The 23,142-nt window shown below is 64.8% G+C and overlaps 3 protein-coding genes across 6 annotated transcripts; all 3 read right to left on the bottom strand.

Annotated features, from left to right (window-relative positions):
* Positions 1–232: 232 nt before the first annotated feature.
* Positions 233–9,989, bottom strand: KCNH4 (potassium voltage-gated channel subfamily H member 4). 4 transcript variants are annotated; one of them, XM_053965100.1, is made up of 16 exons: positions 9,914–9,989; positions 7,226–7,459; positions 6,963–7,094; positions 6,668–6,810; positions 5,535–5,778; positions 5,165–5,322; positions 4,661–4,868; positions 4,341–4,535; positions 3,951–4,150; positions 3,344–3,593; positions 3,026–3,240; positions 2,031–2,078; positions 1,578–1,945; positions 1,334–1,437; positions 1,151–1,248; positions 233–1,083 (listed from the first exon to the last, which is right to left on the bottom strand). In XM_053965100.1, the coding sequence occupies exons 1-16, from the start codon at positions 9,987–9,989 to the stop codon at positions 622–624; spliced, it is 3,135 nt and encodes a 1,044-aa protein (XP_053821075.1). In that variant the 3' UTR covers positions 233–621. The 4 variants fall into 4 exon arrangements, with proteins under 4 accessions (XP_053821075.1, XP_053821077.1, XP_053821076.1 ...); XM_053965102.1 differs by having other exon boundaries at positions 1,169–1,248; XM_053965101.1 differs by having other exon boundaries at positions 1,151–1,245.
* A 519-nt stretch (positions 9,990–10,508) lies between these two features.
* HCRT (hypocretin neuropeptide precursor) lies at positions 10,509–11,749 on the bottom strand. The gene is made up of 2 exons (XM_053965331.1): positions 11,668–11,749; positions 10,509–11,133 (listed from the first exon to the last, which is right to left on the bottom strand). Exons 1-2 carry the CDS (start codon positions 11,734–11,736, stop codon positions 10,690–10,692), a joined length of 513 nt encoding a protein of 170 aa, XP_053821306.1. The 5' UTR covers positions 11,737–11,749; the 3' UTR covers positions 10,509–10,689.
* Positions 11,750–12,916: 1,167 nt separating this feature from the next.
* Positions 12,917–22,734, bottom strand: LOC128800254 (inactive phospholipase C-like protein 2). Its single transcript, XM_053965330.1, has 6 exons — positions 22,546–22,734; positions 15,826–18,315; positions 15,400–15,603; positions 14,730–14,805; positions 13,211–13,320; positions 12,917–13,114 (listed from the first exon to the last, which is right to left on the bottom strand). Exons 1-6 carry the CDS (start codon positions 22,732–22,734, stop codon positions 12,929–12,931), a joined length of 3,255 nt encoding a protein of 1,084 aa, XP_053821305.1. The 3' UTR covers positions 12,917–12,928.
* Positions 22,735–23,142: the final 408 nt, after the last annotated feature.

The following is a 23,142-nucleotide window of genomic DNA, read 5'->3' as shown; positions in this document are numbered from 1 at the left end:
CCGCCGGCCACAGGCAGACACAGCTGCCAATCACCTGCTCCCGCCCCGCCCCTTCCCCGCCCCTTGAGGCACCCCGCCCCGGTAAGATGTGCGTGACGTCATGGCGCTCCCGCGGGGACTGCTGGGAGTTGTGGTCCGGGGTCGCCCCGGCGCGACCGGCCCCGTGGGGGACTCGGGGCGGGGCCCGGACAGCGCGGGGCGGTAGCGGACGGAGACTCAGCGGAGCCGGGGCTGCAAAAATAGAGCCTTTATTTCTCGGTGTTGCGGGGAGCGTGGGAGAGGCGGGGCGGAACAACACGAACTACAGCCGCGGAGGGGCGGCAGCGACCGTGACCCCCGGGCAAGCCGGTGACCCCACCGGAGAGCCCTACGGATCCTCTCCGGCTGCTCCCCCGCCAGATCCCCGCGGGTCCCCCGGCTCCAGGCACAGGCGGGGGACCCCGGGCGGGGCGGCCGGGCCCGACCGGGCTGTAGGAAAGGCCCCGTGGGCGAAGAGTATAAAACCGTATCAAAATCCCTGCGCGTGTTCCGAGTCCCGGGGAACGCCGGGGGCACGGCCCCCCCGGGCAGGGTCACCTGCAGCGGAGAGCCCCGGGGAAGGTGCCCCCGGTGCCCGCGGGGTCAGTGGGAGCTGGTGGAGCCGGATCGCGGCTGCGGGCGGGCGCGACACCAAGCCCCGGCCGAGCAGCCGGGGAAGGACCGGGCGGAGCGGGGCGGCAGCGGGGGCGGCTGCGAGTCCGAGCCCCGGCGAGGGTCGGGGCCGGGGGTGTCCCCCCACGGCGGGCGCGGCCCCTCGGCGCCCACCCAGGGGTGCAGGGCGGCGGCGTGGGCAGAGCGGCTGCGGACGGGGCAGCGTTTGGCCCGGGGGCTGCCGGTGGGGGAGCTGAGGGAACTGGGGGGCACCGGGGGCGAGGGGGGCACCGGGGCAGCGGGTGGAGAGAGCCGGGGAGGCGGCGAGACGGTGGTAGGCAGACGGGAGGGACAGGCCGGGGGCTGCGGGGCGCCCAGGTGGCCCTTGAGCAGCTCCATCATGCTCTGCAGCTCCCGGCTGAGGTGAGAAACCTCCTGGTTGAGGTGGTTGATCTGGAAAAGGACAGACAGCAGTGAGCAGCGGCCGATGTCCCCGGGGTTTTCGGGGACATGCACCCACCTCTGGTCCCCACCACACCTCCTGGTTGAGCCTGCTGATGTTCTGCTTTATCTGCTCTGCCTCCATCACCAGGGCTGGGCCACCTGCGTCAGTCCCTGCTGGGGAGGACACAGACGGCGGTGGAATGCCCTGCCAAGCCCCAGGGCCAGCGCTGTGGCCTTGCCCGGCGGCTGCTGGCAGTACCTGAGGTGGGGGAGTCCCTTGCCGCGCTCGGCAGCGGGTCCATGCTGAAGCAGAAGGTTTGTGCCTCTGAAGTCCCTCCGTTGTCTTCAATCCCATCCACGACTCTAAGCAGGAGGGGGTGAGGGTTGCCCCGCGTCACCCCCTCACCTCTGTGCCATCATCTGAGCAGCCCCCAGGGCCCCTCGCAGCCTGGCTGGCTCAAACCCGCAGCAGCGAGATAAGCCGCCCGCACATCCCAGCGTACCTGGGACTGAGGTCGGGCGGGCCGTACGAGTGCAGGGAGGGGATGAGGAGCTTGGCCGGCCTCCTGCCCGCGCCACCATCCCGCTCCGGGAGCCGGTTGTCCCTCCGGCGCTGCGGAGAGGGGCTGCGGCCGCGGCTGCCGCGGGCTGGCGAGTGGCCGCTGTGCCGCAGGGCTGACACCTGGCACAGCTCATCGCCCAGGAGGCTGCTCAGGGAGCCGCGGCGCACCGAGCTGCTCAGCGCGGGCAGCAGCAGCTTGCGGCGGGAGGTGCTGGCAGGGGACTGCTGGAAAACCTCATCGGGCTCCTCCTCATCCTCCACAATGGAGGGAAGGGGCTTCTCCGGGGCAGCACCGCTCTCCGGACGAGGCTGCAGGCGGGCAGGAGGTCAGGACTAGTCCCAGCCACAGCCATCCCTGCCCTGTCCTCCCCCATCGCCTCGGCAAGGGACGAACCTGTGGCGCCTGCGGCAGCCTCGGGGACCGGGAGTAGCGGTAGAGCCCCTGCGGGGAGAGCAGACGGTACCGGCTCAGCAGCAGGAGGGAGCCCCTGCACAGCTCCACGGGGACCAGTCACGGGCCCGCAGCCCCCCCAGCCTCTCAGTGCCCCCCTGGGCAACCAAGCCTTCCCTAGCCCCACACATCACCCGCAGTAGCAGCCTCCACAACCCCTCACCCACTCCTTCCTCTGCTGCTGCCATGTCAATGGTGAGCTGCCCAACCTCGGCCTGAGTGTCCTGAGGCAGAGCCGAGGCTGCACCCCAAATCCCAGCCACGACTCAGCCGTCAGAACACCAGCTCTGTCTGGAGCATGCAGCCAGCGTGGGAGGGTGACGCAGGTGCAGAACCTGGTGCACACTCCTGGCATTCTCCTCTCTTGGTTTGTTTACACCCCTCCTGTGTTATGGACATGGTGGGTCTTGGTAGGGCTGTTTGGGACCTAGAGACTGACCTCCCACACCACCTCCATCAGGCTCAGGGGGAAAACGGGTACCAGGGAAATGCTCCAAAGGAGATCCAAGCCGCTCTCAGCAGAGCCAGGGGAGGGAAAGTGCAGCAGAGCCATTTCTGCAGCAGAACATCCCCCCGGATGCTGGAGCCATCAGCATGACTAAACCCACAGCCCCCAGCTGTGTGCTGCACTCCAGGGGGCTTTGCTCTGGCTATCTGTCCTGCAGTAACCCCCCAGTTCTCTCCAACCCCATTCCCAGGCCTTCCATATACCTCAGCCTCCTGCATTGCAAAGGCTCTCTCTGCCAATTCCCTGGGTTGCACAGAGCCAGGACAGGACATACCTGTGTGCCAGGGTGGCAGAGCTGCAGCCCCTTTCCCAACCTTGGAGCCTGGGGACTGCGGGCAGGGAGTGCATGGACTCCCTCTCCATGGCCGTGCACAGCCCCAGCCCCAGGGCCATGAGGACAGGAAGGAGCCTGAGCAGGACACGCACCCACCTCCATCTCGCTGCCCTCCCGCAGGTTGAAGGTCAGGTCCTGGTGGATGTCAGCTGTGAACTTGCTGGCATACTCAGGATAGAGCTGTAGCACTTCACAGAGCCCCCGCAGCCCGATGTGCTGAAGGTCGCAGTAGGTCAGTGCCTTCACGTCCGCATTGGTCTTGATCACCTGGTCCGTTCTGCACAGGTCGGCTCCAATCAAATCCCCTTTGCCTGCAGGAGGGGACCGGGGCTGGGCTAGTGACACGAGCCCTGAGCCCCTCACTCTGCCGGGCAGCAGGAAGGGCTGGGCAGAGCCCACGCCACCTGCCCTCACCCAGGATGGCCAGGACCACGTTGTCCTTCAGCACCTCGAGGGAGCCGGAGCAGACAAAGTAGTTGGCCTGCAACGCGTCACCCTGGCGCAGCAGATACTCCCCCGGGGCACAGAACGAGGTCTTGATGTGGAGCGAGAGGGAGCGGAGGCAGCCCCGGCTGGCAGTCTCAAAGATGGGCAGCTGCAGGATGTCCTTGTTGAGGTGCATGGCCACGTCCGCACGCAGTTCATCAGGGAAGTCGTGTAGCAGCTGGGGACAGAGGAGCCGGGGCTCGGGGCACGAGGGGCAGGGAGCAGGGAGCAGCTTTCCTGCAGCCCGGCAGCCCCAGGGGACAGGTCCCCCTCCGGAGTGGGGAATCTCGCTGTTGAGCTGCCCTGGTGCCTCAGCAGTGCTCAGCAGTCCCAACTGGCAGAGGCGGGCCCTGTGGTAATCAGCTGCCTCTGCTCCATATGCCCGTCCCACTCCCCGTGCTGGCAGGAATTTGCCCCACACCTGGTCCCTCCAGCACCACTCCGAGCTGGCCCTGCCAGCCCCATTGCTCCCCCGATAGGATAGGTGCAGGTCGGGGCTGGAGGGGGCTGGCTGAGCCCCACCAACACCTCCTACCTCATTAGCATCAATGCCGTTGTTCACCGACCAGGTGGTCTGGAAGTACTCCAACATCCTCTGCTTGAGCTGCTGGGGCAGGTGATGGACGCGGATGAAGTCCTTGAGATCCTTCATGCGGGTGTGGTAGAGCGAGCGGCGGGAGTACATGCGCTGGATGATGGCCGTGACATTGCCAAAGACAACGGCGTGCATCAGCGCTGCAGGCAGGAGGGCAGCGTCAGGCCTGGCCGGGGGCACAGCATGGGGGGACTGCTCCCCAAAGCCCAGCCCAGGGCTGTCTCACAGGGCTGTCTCACATGCCTATCACCTCCCCCAGCGCCCTGCCAGGGACACAACGCTCTGGCAGCCCGAGGTGAGCGCCCTGCCCAGCCCCACTGCTCGCCTCACCCCCAATGAGCATGGTGCAGATGGAGAAGATCTTCTCGGTGTCAGTGTTGGCGCAGACGTTGCCGAAGCCCACGCTGGTCAGGCTGCTGAGGGTGAAGTAGAGGGAGGCGATGTAGGCGCTGCGGATGGAGGGGCCCCCCACCGAATTGTTGATGTAGGGAGCCTCCAGCCTCTTGCCCAGCTCGTGCAGCCAGCCTGCCAAGCACAGCCCGGGGTTAGCACTTGCAGGAGCCAGCTGTGAGGGCTGCACCCCCGGCACTGCTGCCCTACAGCACAGGGGGGATCCCAGTGCTCCTAGCACGCCTCCGCCCCGCACTCACCGATGTCCCAGGTGCGGGGGTCGTTGCTCTCCAGCTCCTTGCGGCCAATGACGTACCAGATGCAGGCCATCCAGTGAGCCAGCAGGGCAAACATGGACATGAGCAGTGTGAGCACCATGGCGCTGTACTGAGAGTACCGGTCCAGCTTCTGCAGCAGCCGCAGCAGCCGCAGCAGCCGCACTGTCTTCAACAGGTGAACCAGCGAGGTCTGGGAGGCAGGAAGGAAAAGGAACCTGGTGTAGCTGCAGGCAGGGACAAGAAAGGACCCCAACACCGCCCCTGGTGCAGGAACCCTTTGTCACCCCCACAGCTGCCAGGAGGGCAAGCCAGAGGCAGCTCGTCCCCAATCAGCCTTGCACCCCTGTGCCCAACACCCAGCAGGCAGCCAGGGTTGTGGCTTGTCAGGGCACCAAGTATCCCCAGGAGATGTGGGTGTTGGAGAGGGGCAGGCAGGTGGGCAGCGGCTTTGCTGTTGAGGGCTGCGTTTGTGCCAGCAGCACTCACCACGGTCACGTTGAAGATGTAGAGCAGATCAAAGGGCAGAGCAGCGATCAGATCCACGAAGAACCAGGTGGCCACGTAATGGATGCAGATGGAGCGAGGGTCGTACACAACCTGGCCCGACTGGCTCACGTATGTTGTCCGGAAGTTGAGGATGATATCTACCCCAGGAGAGCAGGACCAGCCCTCACCACCCCTTCTGTGGCTGGTAGAGCTCAGCCAGTGTCCACAGCCAACACTGGTCTCATTTCTGGTGTGCCCAGGACCAACAGCAGGGGCACAGCAATCCCAGCTCCCCTCTCCATCACCCCTGATCCCTGCCCCACCATGTCCCACATCCTGGATCAGTGCTCAGCCCCACACACAGACCTACCCAGGATGAAGAGCATCTCTACGGCGATGTCACTGACAATGGTGCTGCGGGCAGCTGAGAGACTGTCCTCTGTGCCCGTGAAGCAGACATTGTAGGGGACGGTGATAGCCACATAGAAAGTGGCCAGCAGGATCAACCAGTCCCAGAGTGCCTTGAAGATGCTGTAGTGGAGCAGGATGAAGCGGGACTTCTGTACCGAGGCCACCTTGTACTCGGGGATGGACGGCTTGTTCTCAAACACGTTCTGCAGGAGCAAAAGTGCGGTGGGATGGGGGTGGTGCAGGGGCCATCCCACACGAGGGGTGAAGGCCACACACTTCTCCTGAGTCCTGCCAACCAGCTGGCACCCCCCAATGCCAGGGGGCATCTTTTCCTGCACTGTGATCACCCTCAGAGATGGGCACAGAAGGCCCGATTACAGCACATCAATTAACACATTGTCATTGCTATTAACAGTAATCCCCTGGCAATGCCAACTGCTGCCTGGAACCATCTCAGGTTCAATTCACATGCTAGAGCAGAGGAGGGGAGAGGTGAGGGCAGAGCCAGGGCCATCTCCCCCCAAATTCCCAAAATTTAAGACTGGTGCACTGATATCTTTTGCCTGCTTATGAACTTTGGGACCCAGCAGCTCTCAGACCCTTTCTCTGGCCCCAAAACTGCAGGTCGTGCCCTGTACTGGGCACAGCAGCCATGCAAAGGGCTGGCACAGGATTGACTCTGGTCCCTGCCCCATCTGGCAGCTCCACAGCTCTAGCACCCTGGTAACAGCACTCCCCAGAGCCAGTACGGCTGTGCTCAGAGCCAGCACTGGGGTTTCCTGACAGTGAGTGTATGAGAAGCACAGCTCTGCCAGAGCTGCCAGGTCTACTGTCTCAACAACAAGCTCTGGGCACAGACTGGGTTCTCCTGCTGCCAACCAAACACAAGTGCAGCCTGGCTACAGCATGGCTGCCAGAGCTGGGGGGTATTTCAGTATTTGGCAGGCCAGGGAGAGACGTGCATGGGAACAGCATCCCAGTGAGGCTGGGCTCTGCTGGGGGCTGCTCTCAGGAGAGCTGCTGCACTGCCAGTTCACCACAGCCCCAGCATGGGAGGCACTGGGCAAAACTGAGTGTCCCCCAGGTCCTTACACGGTTGATTTTCATCTTGCCACGGTCCCTCCGGACAAACTGGTTGCTGAACTGGTGCAGCATGGTCCGGCCCTGCCTCCGTGCAGCCCTCAGGTGTGAGTTCCCGGGCTTCTTGCTCCTCTGCTTCTCATTCCTCTGCTTCTCTGCAGTGGACGAGGCATGCTGAGTTAGTGAGAGTGCTGTGCCATGGGTGTTTGTGTTCCCCACCAGGGAACAGGGAGCCCCTTTGCCACATGCCCACTGCACACACTGCTCCCCGAATCCCATCCCCATTCTACAGCCATGGCTTGCTCACCCTCCTTCTTGTCACCAGGGTAGCTCCTGCCTCGGCTCTCTGTGATGTCCTTGAAGGAGAAGAGGAAGAGCACCACCTCCCCCTTTTCATTCTTGATGGGCATGATGTCCAGCAGGCACCAGAAGGCAGCTCCTGGGTGGAGAGATTTGGTGAAGGCAGGGCAGGCTCCCTCACCGCTCCCTCACCCCCAGGTCATGAGGCCATGACGGGGCCAAATCCCAGCTGGAGCTGTGGCCAGGGACCCAGCCCCACGTGCCACTCACCACCCTTCTTGTAGAAGCAGACCTCAGTCTGGTACTCCTGCCTGCTGTCCAGCGCCTTCTCGATGCTCTGCAGGATGGGCTCGCTGGTCTCAGCCCCGCAGAGGAAGCGGCAGCTGCAGTTCTTCTGCATGACCTCAGTGCGGGCAAAGCCGGTGAGGTCACAGAAGCCATCAGAGCAGTAGACGATGGGGAAGCCACAGCGGCCTTGCGCATTTGCCAGGATGAAGTTGCTGTCTGAAAGGAGACACAGCTGCCCTCGAGGCCTTGGGACCACCTCAAGGGGCACGAACAGCAGCCCAGCCCTCCCAGCCCCCCACGTGTCCCTCTGGGAAGTGAAGCCAGATCTCCATGTGGCTGCTGGCTGCCCCTAGCTGCTCCCAGAGCTTGCTCATCCCCTGTCCTACTCCACTGCCCCAGCCAGTGCCCCAGGCAGGACCCCAGCCCCAGGTTCTGGAAGGGGAAGGAGCCCGGATCCGTCTCCTGGTCCCCATCACCCACGCAAGGCAGCTCACGCCTCCCCCTCACCATCTGCCACTCCCGCTCCGCCGGGGCTCAGGGAGCTTAGTGGGAGCAGCAGCTCCCAGCTGGGCGTATCCAGCCCAGAGGTGCCCAGCTGTGGTGCTGAGATCCCCAGAGGTGTGGGGTGCTGGGACACCAGCTGAGAGGGGGGGAGAAACACCATGAGCCCACAGGAAGTCAAGGGCCAGCACGCAGGTGCCATGAGCCAGGGATGAACTGCAGCATCCTCAGCCTCTCAGCAGCACAGAGCCTCCACAGCATCACCCAGCCCTGGCGGCAGGAGGTGGCACCAGCCGCAGGAAAATCCTTGCCAGCCCCATGCCCTGCCCAGTCGCAGAACAGCTGTTCTGCCCCCCAGCCCCCAGCCCTGCCCCACAGCGCCAGCGGGACAGAGGGGCTCATGTTAGCAGGGTGCCAAGGAAGCGGGTGTGCAGCTGGCACAGACTGTGGTGGAACACAGCATGGTCACACCAGGGTATTCCCAGCCCCAAAACGGTCAGCGGTGGTGGATGCCCAGCACAGGAGCCTTGCACCACACATCCAGGATCAGGTGGATGTGCTCTGCCCCCTCTCACAGAAGAAAGGAGCCCACGGTGATACCAGCACCCGCACACCACGGGCAGAGTGGTGCCAGGGCAAGGCAAACGCAGCAAGAGGCTGCAGGAGGGAAGGGAGGCAACCACAGGCAGCCCTGGCTGATGGAGGTGCCGTGGGGCCACCACAGCACAGCTCAGCCCAGGATTAGCTCGGAGAAGCAAAAATAGCCTGGAACTGTGACTAAGGCCAGATTTTGGCTCTGGGAAGCTGGGATTATGGTGATATCCAGGATGTGTTATTAGAACAGAAAACAAGGGTTTGCATTTGGGAGTGGCTCACTGAGCTGGAGGATGTGACCCTGGCAGGCTTGGCAGACCCCAGCCATGGTGGCCAGAGTGCCCAGCCGGGTGCCTCAGGGCCCAGGGCTCAGTGGATGCCTGGGAGAGGCAGGGTTAATTCCCCACGGAGTATCACTGCCCTAAACCCCTCTCCATGGCAGATAAAGCCGATAAGAGGCACATCAAACCACAAAGCCCCACACTGTTTAAAAGTGCCCAGTGGAGGTGGTTGGGCAGCTTTGGACAAGGGACTGCCACAGCTCTGGAGGCAAGGCCAGGCTCTCCAGGGCAAATTCCCAAGGCTTTGGTCATGGTGTTGCAGGCAGCTTCCCCGAGGATTCTTCCCTTGGATAGTCTGATCCAGGAGCTCTGCCCCTCTGGAGGGACAGTGGGATCACCATCATGAGGCACGTGTGGCTCTGCCCTGTCACCTCCAGGCACAGCTCAGTCAGAACTGGAGAAGAGAGATTTCTCGCACATTGCAGCCCCAAGGGTAACATCCCAAATTTCAGCTTCCCTGGGCAAGTGACCCCCTGTGCCACCAGGGCTGCCCTGTGTCACTCCAGGCTCGGAGCAAACACATGCTCCAGAGTGCTCCAAGTGCCTCGATAGTGCCCTAGGAGGTGGCTGCAGGCTCCCAGTGCCATCTTCATGCCAGTCACACCCAGCAAGGGAGGAGGTGCTCGGCCATGCAGGCAGCTGGCCCGGGAGACACCTGTTCCAGGTGTTTTTAAGGGGAAGCTGAGGTCAGTCGTGAACACGGCCCATCCCCGGGTGGCTTCATGGGTATCAGCCATCCCGGCTTCAATCCATCCCGGCCCCAGCACATGGACACGGAGAGCAACTCAGCGGCCGGTGACACCGGCACCACTCGGGCACGGGACAGAGCAGCGCGGGAGCCTGGGGATCCCAGGTCAGCCCGGCCGTATTGAGACCGACCGTGCTCTCTCCGGACCTCCATCGCCCCTCCCAGGGCCCCGCGCCCCTCCCGCAGACACTGGGATCTGTCCCTGGTGCTGAGCGCGGCTGCGGAGACCCCGAGCGGCACCGGCAGCGGGGAGAGCATCGCGGGGGCGGCCCGGGACACGCGCACGGGGAGTACCGGAGCACCGAGCCCAGGTACGGGACGGTCCCGTACAGCGCGTGGGTGGCCATACCCGGCCGAGGCGCCGGGTCTGCGGGGCCGGGCCGAGCACTGTCCCGTTCGCCGTCTCCTGCGGGGCATCGGCTTCCCCCACCCGGTTTCCCCCCACGCCGCCGGCACGGCCCCTCCCCGGTCCCGTCCCAGTCCTACGTGTGCCATCGAAGCGGGTGGCGATGGTGTCCAGGAAGGTGTTCTGCGGCGCCAGCAGCCCCTTCATCACCGGCATCGTCCCGCCCGACCGGCCGGCCGCCGCGCGGCTGCGGCGGCGGGGCTGCCTCCGCCGCCCCCGGCCCCTCCGCAGCACCGCAGGCTGATCCCGGCCCGCCCGGGGCTCCCGCCCCGCCCCCGCCACGCCCCGGCACCGGGAGGGGCCTCGGCACCGTCGAGCACCGTCCCCCGCCCGCGGGTAGGGCGATCCGGCCGGGGGGGCTCTGGGTTGGTGGCGCCAGGACCCGCTCGGCGCTGGAGCCGCCGTACCGGGAGGCACCGGGACCCGCTGGGCCACGGGAGCCGCTCGCCCCCGGCGCTCTCGGGCCCACGGGAGCTGCAGAAAGAGCGGGACGCGCCGCCCTCGGTTGACCTCTGTGCTGGTAGTGCACCAGGCAGCTGGTCCCGCACACGCCCCAGTGCAGGCGCCGCAGGTGAGCCCAGTCCCAGCCCCGCGGAGGAAGGCACTTGCCCCGGTAGCTGCCCCGCACCGAGCTGCCCCCGCCCGACCCCTCCCCAGAGACACAACAGAGCCGGCTGACATCAGGCTACCATTTATTGTAAAACGCCGCGGTGCCCGCGGTGCCCTGAGCAGGCTGGGCCAGGGCCAGGGCTGGGAGGAGGTATCTAAAAGTGCTATTTACACTGAGCTCCGGCTGTGTGTCCCCGGAGCCCATCCTGCCGGGGATCCTCTCTCTGTCCCGCTGCCCCCATCCCATTCAGTAAAAGCTCCTTGCAGCTCCCTGGGCCTGGCTCGTGCTCAGGTCCTTCCCTGAGTGTCCCTGGCACTCCCTGGCGCCGCCATGGCTGGTGGCGGCACCTCGCGGCACCGCTGTCGGCTGGGCGACCGTGCCCGCAGGGCAGCCCAGCGTGTCGTGGCAGACGGTGCCAGAGTGCTGCCCTCGCTTGCCCATTGTGAGGATGCCCGCAGCGTGGTTGCCGGAGCCATGGAGCAGGCGGTAGAGCCGGCTCTGGAAGGCCAGGGGGACGCTTTTCCTCTTGCCCAGTGTGAGGATGCCAGCAGCGTGGTTGCCCATGCCGTGCAGGAGGTCGTAGACACGGCAGGGGCAGGTCTTCTGCCGGCAGCAGTGGGGCAGGCTCTGCCGGGCAGCAGCCAGGGAGCAGAGCAGGAGCAGGAGCAGGAGGCAGGCAGCTCGCCGGGGCTGCCGGAGCAACGGGGCAGCGTTAGTGACAGGGCAGAGGGGGGGGAGCACTGCCCAGCCCCAGGACTGTCCTCTCTGCTGTGCTCACTGGTGTTTCAACTCCCCCCTGCCCTGGTTGTTGCCGCAGGGGCCCAGCCCCACACCCGAGGCGCACCTGGAGCCTCACCCTTCGCTGCCCTGGGGAACGGCCAACACCCTCACCTGTGTCCCAGCCAGCAGCCAGATGTGAGTGTCCTCACCACACCCCTGCCCTGCTCCAGCACACAGCAGCTGTGGCAAACACCCTCCTCTCGCTGTCCATTGCCACGGGACAAGCAGTGAAAGCACCTATGCTGCAGGCATTGCATGCCCAGCTCCCTCCCAAGCAGTTCCCTCATCAGCTGCTGGCTACAGTCAGAGAGACCCGGGGATTTGCTGCACACTCGGAGCTTCCCAAGAAACCGGCCAGGCCCTCCCACACCCCCAGCCCAACATTCTGACCTCCCACCCACAGCTGTTCTCTTGTCCCTAGGGGCTGCAGCTCCCCAGGCCCACCTTGGTGTTGGGCACCTCCATCCTTCCTGGGGTCTTCAGGTGGCCGAGCGGCTCTGGGGCATGTCCCATCGGGCAGCTGACAGCACAGCACCCTGCACTGCCACTGCCACTTTATAGGGCCCAGCACAATAGTGCTGCCAAAAATACCGCTGGGACAGCGGGAGCAACTGGTGTCTGGGAGACGTGGGAGCGCTGTGGCTGGTAGCCCGGAGACCGTCCAGGCCTTTCCCCTCATTTGCAGCTCCCCATTGTGAGGGTACTCACTGGACGGGGTGCCTGGCACTAATGAGGCCGTAATTGCCCACGGCTGCGCTGCTGGGCTGGCACAAAGGGGCTGAAGGTCAGCGCTGGCCGGTTCTGACAGCAGCGCAGTGTGCGGGGCCACTGCTCAGAGCCCCATTAGGCTAATTAACCCCCTGAACAAAGGGGTGCCAGCAGCTGTATAGCTCCCTGACTGACGTGGGAAGCTGTCAGCCTGCGCTTGGCTGGTGCCAGGGAGGGACAGTGCCACCAGGGTCCCGTACCCGGTGCCACCCTCCATCCTCTTTGGTGACACTGTCCCATCCTGGTCCTGTGCCTGGAACAGAGGGAGCCACAGGGCACCAGGGAGGGTCTTGCACTCTTTGTAACACTCCACAGCCCCAGCCTGACCCCAGACCACCTCCAGCCTTTGCTTGTGCTGAACTTCCTTGCTTTTGGGGATGAACCCAAACATTTCCCTGATGCCAGAAGCCATATCTGCTGTTCAGGGACACCTTGGCCCTACATCTGCTGCACCAGAGAGCCTCCCAGCCCCTCTGCATAGTGGGGACCCCAGAGATGCTGTGGAGGTGACAGGAGCAGCCAAGATACTTCCTGTCAGGTTTTCCCCAGGGCTGATGAAGGTCAAACCTGCAGCCCTGGAGAGGGTGGGCAGGAGCCCAGACCTGGGGCTGCTTTTCCAAGTGGCATCTGCCACAGCAGGGTGGGGGTACATGCACATGGGCACTGGGCTACCAGCATCCCCACTGACCCCTCGGCAGAGTACTGGCTCCAGAAGCAGATGGAGGGGATGGATGAGTCCTCTGGGAGCTTGGCGAGGCAAGAGGGAAGCAGGGACATCTCTCCCCTACCTCTCCACTGAATTCTGGTGCAAGCCCCTCAACATGGCAGAGCACAGGCACCCAGCCTCACACACGCTCCCCAGGCAGGCTAGGGGCTCCCTGCTCCCGGCCCCTGTGGCCAGGGGTGCTGAGTCTGGGCCCCGAGCCCCAGACCGGGGTCAGCAGGACGCTGTGTCGCTGCCTCCATCTGTCTCAGGGATTGGCTCCAGTGGGGCTTGCAGCCGAGAGGGCTCCAGAGAGGCTGATCCATTCCTGCCGATGCCGCAGGACTGTCCCGCATTGTGGATCTGCCACAGATTGTCCAGCGCCTCCGCCTTGGCATGCTTGAGGAGGTCAGCCTGGCCCTGAGGGGAGGAGACATCGGGAGGTGTGTTAGGGTGGAGGAAGAGGGTGACAGAGCAGGGCAGGGCAGGCGTGTCTGCGCAGCCCTTGCCCCTCACCTTGAGGACAGTGATGTTCCAGGCAAAGCTCTCCAGCGCCTTCTGCAGCTTGTGGCCTCTCAGCCCCTCCTTGGTCTCGATGCGGTGCAGCTCCTTGTGGAAATCCATCCCTGCATTGACGGGAGAGGTGCTCAGCGTGTGCAGGGATGTTGGCGCAGGGACAGCCACCACCCACGACCAACAGGGACCAAGCCAGAGGGATACCCTTTGCCCACCATGGGAATGCAGGCTGGGTGGGCTCCCCACTGCCCCAGCAGCCTCAAGAATCCTCCATGCCTCGAATGACGGGCCAATGGAATTCTGAACATCCCAGCCCCATGGTCAGCTGCAGCCTGTGGCCCTCTGGACCCAGACACCATGAGGTCCGGAAGGGTAGTGAGGACCCTGGGCAGAGGCAACACTTGCACTCCATGGCTCATATGGGGGGGGAGTCAGAGCAGGGCCACGAGACCCCCCCGCCATCGCTGCAGGCCCCGTCACTGCGCCCCACGTGACATCCCCATGAGTGGGTGCTATATTTACCCCTCCTGACGCAGCAGCGGCTCCGGGCCCACGCGAGGGCTCCCACGCAGCTCACTCGCCCTCGCGCTGCCAATCAGCACGCCCACAGCCCCGCGCCCCCGCTGCAGCTCCCCGGAGCCCCTGATCCTGCCAGCCGGGTACCGGCTGTGCTGGCACCGCAGCGGCTTGTCCACAGCACAGCCAGGGTGAAAGCAGGGACAGGGAGCACCAAGGCATGGGCGTGGGGGCTGCAGCTGCCAAATTGGTTCCTACCACCACCCCGAGGGGCTGCACACCCCAGAATCCCTCTGCTCTGCAGCACTGCAGCGCAGCAGCCAGAGCAGAGCGGGAGGGCACAGCACCAATCTGTGCCCTGCAGCTTGTGCCCCACTGCTCCACTCCCCCAGTGTTTGCAGCAGTGGCAGAGCTGAGCCAAGAGTCTGGGGAGATTTCTGTCTGCCATGTAGGCAGGGAACAAACACGGCTGCTGGCAGCCAGACTGGCATGGCGGGGACAGCAGAGCATGGCCCCCTCCTTCTTCCCAAGCCCCTCCAGCTCCTGACACTTTTACAGTCCCACAGGGAGCCCACAGAAGCCCCTGGAGCTGGTGGGGCTATCCCTGTGGGGTCCCAGCCAACATCGGGGCCTGGAGTGGAGCCAGAGGTCCCAGGCAGCTGCCAGAGTGGGGGCACCTGCGAGGAGGACCAGGGCAGGCAGCGGCAGCACCTGCCTGTGTGGGTTCTGCCATGTGTTTGGGAAGTCTTAACACTCAGTTGCCATTTCTGCCATCAGCCCCAGCCTGTTATTTCTGGCACTAATTATGTTCTGGCGTTTGACAACTAATGACTCTTCCCCGCTTCCTCATCAGCCTCCCCCACTCTGCTTGCTTCCTACCACACAGCTCTGCAGCCCACCCACCCACACCCTGCCCCAGTGCAGGAAGCCCTGAGCCCCCCAGGATGTGCCTGGGTCCACAGCCAGAGCTGAGGTGGAGCTGGGGCTGCCCTCCAGGACCCACCTGCCTGCTGTGCCTGGATGAGCTTCCCGTACACCGCGTCGGCAGACTCTATCAGCGTCCGGCTAGTCTGGATCATCTAGGGAGAGGGGCAACATTAGGAGCTGGGCAGCCCTGGCCCTGTGCCCCTTGCCAAGTGGATGTGGAGACAGAGCTCATCAGGGGCTGCTCCTTGCACCAGCACGGTGCCGGGGTCTGGCCCTTCCCACCTCACCACACACGGCCGGGTATGGTGTGACCAGCACGTGGCCAATGGCCAGGTTCCCTTCAACACAAAAGAAGGAAGCAGCTCTGGCTGTGGCTATCAATGGGATTTCTCCCACCTGGTGGGACCGGGGCAAGGGACAAGGAGTGCAGGCACAGGGTAGGGCTGCAGTGTCTGAGGGTCGGACTGATCAGGGCAAGCCTGTGCCTTGGCAAGACCCCTCCCTGGGCAGCCCTCATGCAGCCCCCTGGCCGTGCACCTTCCCCTGTCCCAGGATGGGTACAGTGAGTTCAGGGTTCCCCATCCTTGGACCTTCTGATCCATCCCACAAAACCTGCCTGGGTTCATCCCACAAAACCTACTCAGGTTCATCCCATAAAACCTGCACCACCACTGGCTGCTGGTGTCAGTGCCACTGATCCCAGGGAGCCTCCCCAGGGAGCTGAGCCCCAGCAGGACAGCACTTACCGTCTCGTAGGCAGTGAGGACCTTGCGCAGCAGGTCGGGGATGGGGCCCTGGGCCTCCATGGGGGGGTACTGCTCTGCCAGGTTGAGGGTGACGCTGGGTGCACTGTCACTGTGCAGCAGCCATGTGGACACCGTCAGGATGCATTGCTTCATATTGGCAGCGGGTGTCAGCCCACACAGCTCCTTGAAGGAGACTAACGCATTCTGCAGAGACCAGTGTCCAGTGTCAGGAGTTCAGCTGGGAGGACCGCTAGGAGCCCCCCAGCACAGGAACACCCCCATTTCCCACAGCCCTCTGCTCCAGATAAGGCTCCTCGCTCATGTCCCCCAGGAAAAGGGGTACAGCCTGGCTCCCCACCACTCTCAGTCCAGCCCCATCCTGCCCTGAAGAAGCCAAGTCTCCTGGTGCCTCTGCCGAGGCCGTACCTGTACATTCTCCCGCAAGTCAGTGGCCTCCCGCAGCGGCTGGGTGGCCGTCCGGAAGACTTCATCGATGGCTTTGATGCCAGTGGCCTTGGTGGAAGTGTACTCCCGCACTCGGCGGCCCCGGCGCCCTGCCAGCCCCCGGCGGTGCCCCTTGCCCCCGCCACGGCGGTCAGTGATGGCCACATGCACAAAGAGGGTGGCGTGGGGCAGGGGCTCCCCAGCCAGCGACTGGAGGGGAACATGGCGGTAGCCAGGCTGCAGGCACTCAAAGGGGATGGTGTACTGGGCAATGAACTCGTCCCCAATGTAGTCATCATCCAGCACAACAAAGCGCAGGACGGCCAGCTCCGGCAGGTTGATCTGGAACTCCAGGCTCTCGTCGAAGATGGGGTTGTCCCCACTCTGCAGGGCTGTCTTGGTGCGGTGCTCGGCGCAGTCGGCCGGGATGCCATGGATTTCAGCGCAGACATAGGGCTCCACAACCTCCCCCTTGGCCCCCGAGCCCTTGGGCTTGGGCAGGTTCTGCCCGCTGATGACCTTGAGGTGTAGGAGCTGGGCAGGCACCCCGGGCAGGGAGTCCTTGGCATTGGCACTGAAGTAGGAGACCTCCTCCCGCATGATGGCCGGGCGGAGGACGTAGCCACAGGCCCCATTCTGCCGGAACCAGCCCGCATTCAGGTCCATCATGAGCCCCGGTGTCTGGTAGTTCATAGCCACCATCTGGCAGCCGCACTTCCAGAAATCCTGGGGGTTCATGTTGCTGGCGTCAATGCGCATGGGGCTGGGGTAGATGCGGGAGAGGAACCGCTTGTTGTAGCTGACCAGCTCAGCCGGACACTCATTGGCGAAGCGTCCCGCCTCCACCTCGCTGAAGGAGCACATCTCCCAGTAGCGTTGCCCACGTCTCGAGCTCTCAAAGTCCTGGAAGGGCACTGCCTGGCAGAGGCTCACCAGCTCCGAGAGCTCACGGCTAAGGCGCACCCGCCGCAGTCCTCCTCCCTCTGGTGCCTCCCGGTCCTCCTGGCCCAGTCGCCGCGCCAGCTCCCAGCCTTCCTCCTCGTCCGACACCTCCCCCTCACTGTCCTCGCAGGTGGGTGGCAGCTTCTTGCCCTTGATGAGGATGCGGCCCTTGAGCTCCTCTGGGGAGGGCAGGTAGGACGCCATGGGGTTGGGGGGCTCCAGGTACAGCTTCTCCCCCAGCGTCTTGCGCAGGCACTGGGCAGCGAGCCGCTGCTGGGGGGCCGAGCAGCGCACCACCAGGCAGAGGATGAGGGGGTAGGCGGAGGCAGTGAAGGCATGCTGGTCAATCAGCCCCACCACGGCACGGAAGGGCACACAGGAGGCAGCCGAGGGGCTGGTGTAGACCACGGGCTCACCCTCAGGGCCATCCCACAGCACCAGCTCGATGCTGCGGCAGCCCAGGCCCAGGGCACTGATGTAGCCAGTGATGTCTGAGCGGCCCCAGAAGTTGTCCTCCAGCAGGCAGGCGCTGTGGGCAGAGCTAATGTAGTAGTGGGAGAGGGGCTGCGCCATGTCCTGGCAGACCTTGCGGTGCTGCGGGTCAAAGATGGAGCAGTCAGCAGAGAGCAGGTAACGCGTGAAGCCGTCGATGGCCAGGTAGCCCTTCTCCCGGCCCTCTTTAGAGGGTTCGTACTTGCTGACGATCTCCAAGCACTTCTCCTCTGTCACCCCCTCCATGCCCTGCTCCACCTCCAGGAACATCAGCAGGTCCTTCACGCCCAGGTATTCCTTGTTGCTGGAGAACTGGACCAGCAGGAAAAAGATCTCAGGGCGGGTGCAGAGCTCGCAGTATGCCTCCACGAAGAGGTCGCAGGCCACCTCCGTGCCAGGACGCTCACTGGCCTTCTGCAGCTCCTTGAACTTCAGCTCGATGGTGGAGGTCTTCATGCCAGGGTTGAGTGCTTTGATCAGCTGCACAGCCCGGGACACAGGGATGCGGCCGGACTTCTCCAGGTCAGCCAGGTCGAAGACAGAGGAAATCCAGGACGTCCGGAGGCTGGGGTGGCCAGTCCCAGGCGCTTCAGGGCTGTGCTTCCCATAGGACACCAGATAGCGCAGCCCCATCACCCAGGCACTCACCACATCTGCTGAGCTGGCCACCAGGTCCAGGGACTCGTAGTTATCTCCATAGATGATGGAGAAGGCGCACTCGTCCGGGAACTGGTCGGAGAGGCCATTGCTGCGCAGGACAGGTGTCTTCTTGCCCACACGCACCTCTTTGACTGATTTGATCTCAATCTTGGCCTTCTCCGAGTCCTTCTTGGAGGGCTCCCAGCGCACAGAGCGCATGTCGGCGTCCAGCACGAAGAAGCGACTGTACATGCGGGAGTTGGAGCGCACCTTCTTCAGCTCACAGCCCTCCAGCATGAGGGAGATGCAGGCAGCTGTGCTGTTGATCTTGCGGTCATTGGGCATGGAGCTGAAGGACACTGTCTTCTTCTTCTGTGGCGGCCGCTGCCGAGAGCCATCCTGCCAGGGTGGGAAAGGGGCAGAGCCATCAGGGACAGCCAGGCAGCACATGCCCCACCAGTTCCCGGCATCCTCCTGCCCCATGGTCTCCTTGTCCCAGCCCAAAGCAGCGCATAGCACTGCCCCAGGGTGCCCCAAGGTGCCCCAGCACCACGCTAAGCCCAGTCCACTCCAGTCCGCCCCTCTTCTGGGGGCTGGGAGCCAGCTCCAGCCCTGTATTCCCTCACAGCTCACTGCCTGGCTTATTTTAACTCTGTTTTCCTTCCTTCCTTCCTGCTCCTGGCCCTGAGCTGGATCCTTCCCCACTGCTTGCTCACCCTCACAGGCACAGCCATGTGCCAGCAACCCAGCACAGCCCCTGTCTCCTCGGCCTGGGGACCAGAAGAAAACAGACAGCCGGCATGTGATGCACGAGCAGAGCTGCTCCTAGGGAGCCCAAGAGAGATCCTCCATTCTTCTGCAAGGAGTGGGGCAGGACAGCCCCTGCCATTGCCACATGCTGGGGACTACCACGGCCACAGCTGTGTCCCACAGAGCGCAGGGTCACGACGGCATGGGCTGTTTGCTGCCAGCACCTCATGCCCACACTCTGCCCTGCCTCATTACAGGGAGGGGGGACCCAGCTGCCACGGGGCTGGCAGGGGCAGGGGATAAGGGGAAACAGCAGGGCTAGGAGTGTATTATGGGATGGATTTCATTAAGTAGCACAGTAGGAGGAGATTTAATCCACTTCTTCAAGATTATGGTGAGTCACTTCTAATCTGGTGGTGTCTCTGCCAGAGGCAGGTCCTGCTCAGCTGCCCAGGTTGGAGGTGAGGGGTTGCTCCCCTCCAGTGCCCCGAGAGCTTCCACAGCTCCCACACGGGGCTGCACCTGGGCAAGCACATCCCATGCCTGACCCTGGAGGGTCAGGATCTGCCCCACGGGGTAAGGCAGCCACAGCCAAGGGCATTCGGGATAGGTCGCACAAATGGAGGTACGGTTTCCTCAGGGAATGGGGAATACCTCCAAGGATGCCCGGGACACAAAGGCCCAGGGAAGGAGGAACCAGCACCAGCCCTCAGCCCCTTGTTAGAGCCAGGCACATCCCACTATCCTGGAGCTCGGATGTGGTGGCTGTTCACATCCTCTCGCTGCCAGATTGCTCCAGGGAGCTGGCCAAGCTCCAAGACTCTGCTTCGGTGCCAGCCGTCCCGGGTCGGCAGGCGCTCAGCGGCAGGTCACACCATCGGCCAGCCCTGCGGGGAAGGAATCGACGCCGGATGCTTCCTGCACGCAGCAATCTGAGCGCCCCACTGACAGGCAGCCCCATGGCGATGGGCACCGAGGGCCGATGGGCACCGATGGGCACCTCCTGCCCCCGGCAGGACCCCCGCCTCTCTGCGGACCCGCTCCCCGCCCGGCGCACCCACCCCGCGCGGGCTCCGCACCGGGCCCCACAGCTGAAAACAGGAAATCCATCCGGAAAGGAAACTCGGGCGGGGGGCCTGCGTGCACCCAGCGCCAGGGACCTGCTTCCATCTGTGCCCGCTGCAGGCAGCCAGACACACCCCAACGGCACCAGCCCCGCCGGTCCCCCGACCACCCCGGCTCGGGGTGAAAGTCCTGCAGACTCCCACCCTCCCAGGCTCACACAGGGGACGTGGTGCCCGCTGCAGCACTTTGGGGTGCAGATGTGTGGCACAGACCCAAGAGCGCCCTGCAGCACACAGGCTCTGCTTCTCCCTCTGCACGGGCAAGCAACGAGCGGGGGATGCGAGGAGTTTCCCGTCTGCAGCTGCCCTACACTCCTCAGTGCGGCCTGGGCACCGGCAGGGAAGAGTCTCTGCTCCCTGGCAGCCCCTTCGCAGGCTCTTCCAGGCGATCTTCAACCCCAGGCACAGCCCACGAAGTGCTGGGCGAGGCGCAGCAGGAGCAGCGCAGGCAGGTGATGAGTAAGGCAGCAGTGGAGCCGGGAGGACACGGCGCCCATGGCCATGACAGCAAGGAACACCCCCAGACAGAGGGCAGAGCTCCGGCCGGAGCAGGAATCCTGCTCACCGTGCCACCGAGCTGGCAGGGAGTAGGCAGGGCTCCACAGAGCAAAGCACAGACCACGATGCCCATGCCCACCACGATGCCAGTGGTGAGCGTGGGCTCACACGGAGGGCACGTTCCAGCCCAGCTGCCTGTCCTGCCTAGCTCTGCAGCATGTGTTAAGCACCTCTTCAGCCAATTATCTCCTGCATTAGTGCCCTAGTGAGTGCTGATGCCCTAATCTCAGCCTCCACGTGACAGCCACCGTGTTACCGGCCACATAACCCACTCTCAAAGCACGAGATGGAGAAGGGCCCATCAGTCATTCCTCCCTTCCCTTTATCTCCCCATCTAGCCGTGATGTGATTCATCTGCAGCTGAATTCCCCAGGTCCCGGGTCTCCCCACTACCCCTATCCCAGTCTGGGCAGCGTGGGCAGGGGTGCAGGCAGGCAGCAGCCCCGGAGCTGAGGCAGTGGGAGACCAGGCACAGTCAGGGCTTTTCTACCGTCGTTTATTCCCTGCCAAGAAGAGAGCGACTGACACATCCACTCCCCGAGGCACCAGCTGCCACTCCCCGGTGAGGGGCCATGGAGTCAGATCCCGGCAGAGGCACCACACAGCTCCTGGGGCTGGCGCACGATGGGAAGGGGGCTCAGGGGACACCTCCTGCGGCAGGGAAGAACAGATCCAATGCCCTCTCCAGCATCGTCCCAGCCCACAGGACCACCAGCCCCCTCTGCTTTCAATCTGAGAAGAAAGAAGGGAGCAGGTCCTCTAGCCGGGGCACAGGGACACTGCAGGGGACAGCTCTGGACCCCGCTGCCCCAGGGCCCCCTGTCTCCACCAGCCAGTGAGTTGCACTTTCAGATTCACTCCTCCAGCCTTTTCTGGAAATCCCAAAAAATAGCAGAGCCAGCAGCTCTTTCCACATGTGCCTCCACTGCTTCTCGGGCCCCGGATGGACTCGGAGATGCACAACGGATCAGCACAAGCTGGGGACACTGCTCGGGTCTGACCTCCCCCGGGCCAGCACCCTCCCGTGCCAGCGCTGGCCCTGGGCCACCCGACCTTCACGTGAGGCCAAATCCCGTGGTGACGCAGGTGGTGACAGGGATGTACCCGGCCCGGGAGCAAGCGAGAGGTTCACCACCCCCAGCCCGCGGTGCCCACAGAGGGTCCCTGGGCAAGGAAAGATGTTGGTCCCTCCCGGGAGAAGCAGGAGACCCTGGCAAGGTCCCCAAGGAAACTAGGCACGGACGGCGCACTGGCACCAGCCTCTGGCTGCACGGGAGCACCGGCAGGGCTCCGTGCCGTCCTCGCGTGGGCACAGCCCGGCCGCCCCCGCAACAGTTTGCAGCGAGAGCCCAGGCAGGCGCGGGCAGGAACTTGGAGTCCTGACACCGCTGTCCAGAAAACTGGATCCCGGGGACGGAAGAGTGGGGCTGGGCCACCACAGAAACAGCCCCCTCACGGGGTATTAATAGCACCGGAGCAATCCCAGCTTAAAATAGGCTGCCGGGAGCAAGGAGGCGAGTCCCGGGCGGACGCGACCTATTGTGTCAGTGAGTACCGCTGGCATCAGCACAATCAGGGGCGTTCATTTAGGGAAGCACACGTGTGATCCGCTGCCCACCCAGGTGGGACACCCCCGAGACCCTCCCTGAACTTCGGCCCCACCACGGCGCGGCAGCACCAACACCAGGTGTTGGGAGTAGACTGCAAGCTGGTCAGGCCAGGCCCGAGGCTCAGTGCTTGTCAGGAGAGAGCACGGGAGAGCAGAAGCTGCTCGAGGGGCGGGAGCGGGCATCTTCTCACGGGAGCCCGGGGGTGTCCTGAGCAGGAGCGGGTGATGCTGCAGCGTGGCCATGGCACTTGACAGGGCGACCCACGGACACTCCACAGAGCCGGGCCGGGCCAGATTGTGCCCTTGGGGACCCTGGGTCCCGGCAGGGTGCGGGGACGCCCTGTCGGTCCCGGTGTGACCAGCACCGCGGGCAGATGGCGACCCTCGGTCACCCGGGGATGCGACTGCTCTGCAGCTCCTCGGAGCCGCTGCACGGGCACAGGGGGAGCGAGGAGAGGTGGACAGAAGCGGTGCGGCGGGACGCGGGGCTCGGCGCGGGGACACGGCTCGGCACCCCAGCGCTGCGCAGATGCCGGACCCGGGGCGCGGGGGGGCCGGCCCGGTGCGTTGCCGGTGCGGGGCTCTCACCTTCATGATGCTGGCCCGGGGCGCGGCGGGCGCGGGGCTCCGCTCCGCCGAGTCCTCGCGGCTGCTGCTGCCTGAGCCCGAGCCGGGGCTGCCGCCGCCGCCGCCGCCGCCGCCGCGGGGCCCGTTGGGCAGCGGCGCGGCGGGGCGGGGCGAGCCCGGCGACGGGGCGCCCCGGGGCCCCTCCGCCATCCCCCGCGGCCTCAGGGCAGCGGCCGCCGCGGGGCCCCGGGGCGCCCGGAGCCTGCGCCCGCCGCCGCCGCCGCTGCGGGCTCAGTAGCGGAGCGGGCGGGAGGCGGCGCGGCCGGGAGGAGGGGACGGGCCGGGCCGGGGGCGGAGACGTGGCGGGGATGGGGATGGGGACGGCGCGGCTCCCTCGCCCCGGGCTGCAGCGGCGTGGCGCGCGGACGGGCACCGGGCACCGGCACCTTCCGCCGCCGGGGCATCCCCGGCCTCCGCCCAGCACTGCGGCGCCTGGGGCCGACAGCCGCGCCATCCCGGTGGGACCCCGGCCGAGCCCACACCCTGCAGCCGGGCACGCAAACCCAGCCTGGCACCCTTCAGCCGGGCATCCGCACCCTCTACCCTTGGTATCAGCAG

The sequence above is a fragment of the Vidua chalybeata genome, chromosome 26 (genome assembly GCF_026979565.1).
Source record: "Vidua chalybeata isolate OUT-0048 chromosome 26, bVidCha1 merged haplotype, whole genome shotgun sequence".
NCBI classification, from domain to species: Eukaryota; Metazoa; Chordata; class Aves; order Passeriformes; family Viduidae; genus Vidua; species Vidua chalybeata.
This window is presented reverse-complemented; position numbering and strand designations above follow the sequence as displayed.

Bases quoted from the DNA above. Each gene is read 5' to 3' on its own strand.
- KCNH4 (XM_053965100.1), bottom strand. From the start codon at position 9,989: ATGCCGGTGATGAAGGGGCTGCTGGCGCCGCAGAACACCTTCCTGGAC. The intron at 1,946-2,030 runs GTTCGTCCCTTG...GCCCGCCTGCAG, and splicing joins GGCTGCCGCAGGCGCCACAG to CCTCGTCCGGAGAGCGGTGC. The intron at 1,084-1,150 runs GTGGGTGCATGT...GTCCTTTTCCAG, and splicing joins AGGTGTGGTGGGGACCAGAG to ATCAACCACCTCAACCAGGA.
- HCRT (XM_053965331.1), bottom strand. From the start codon at position 11,736: ATGGGACATGCCCCAGAGCCGCTCGGCCACCTGAAGACCCCAGGAAGG. The intron at 11,134-11,667 runs GTGGGCCTGGGG...TTGCTCCGGCAG, and splicing joins TGGAGGTGCCCAACACCAAG to CCCCGGCGAGCTGCCTGCCT.
- LOC128800254 (XM_053965330.1), bottom strand. From the start codon at position 22,734: ATGGCGGAGGGGCCCCGGGGCGCCCCGTCGCCGGGCTCGCCCCGCCCC. The intron at 15,604-15,825 runs GTACGGCCTCGG...TGGTCTCTGCAG, and splicing joins ACTTGCGGGAGAATGTACAG to AATGCGTTAGTCTCCTTCAA. The intron at 13,115-13,210 runs GTGAGGGGCAAG...TCCTCCCCTCAG, and splicing joins GGAACATCACTGTCCTCAAG to GGCCAGGCTGACCTCCTCAA.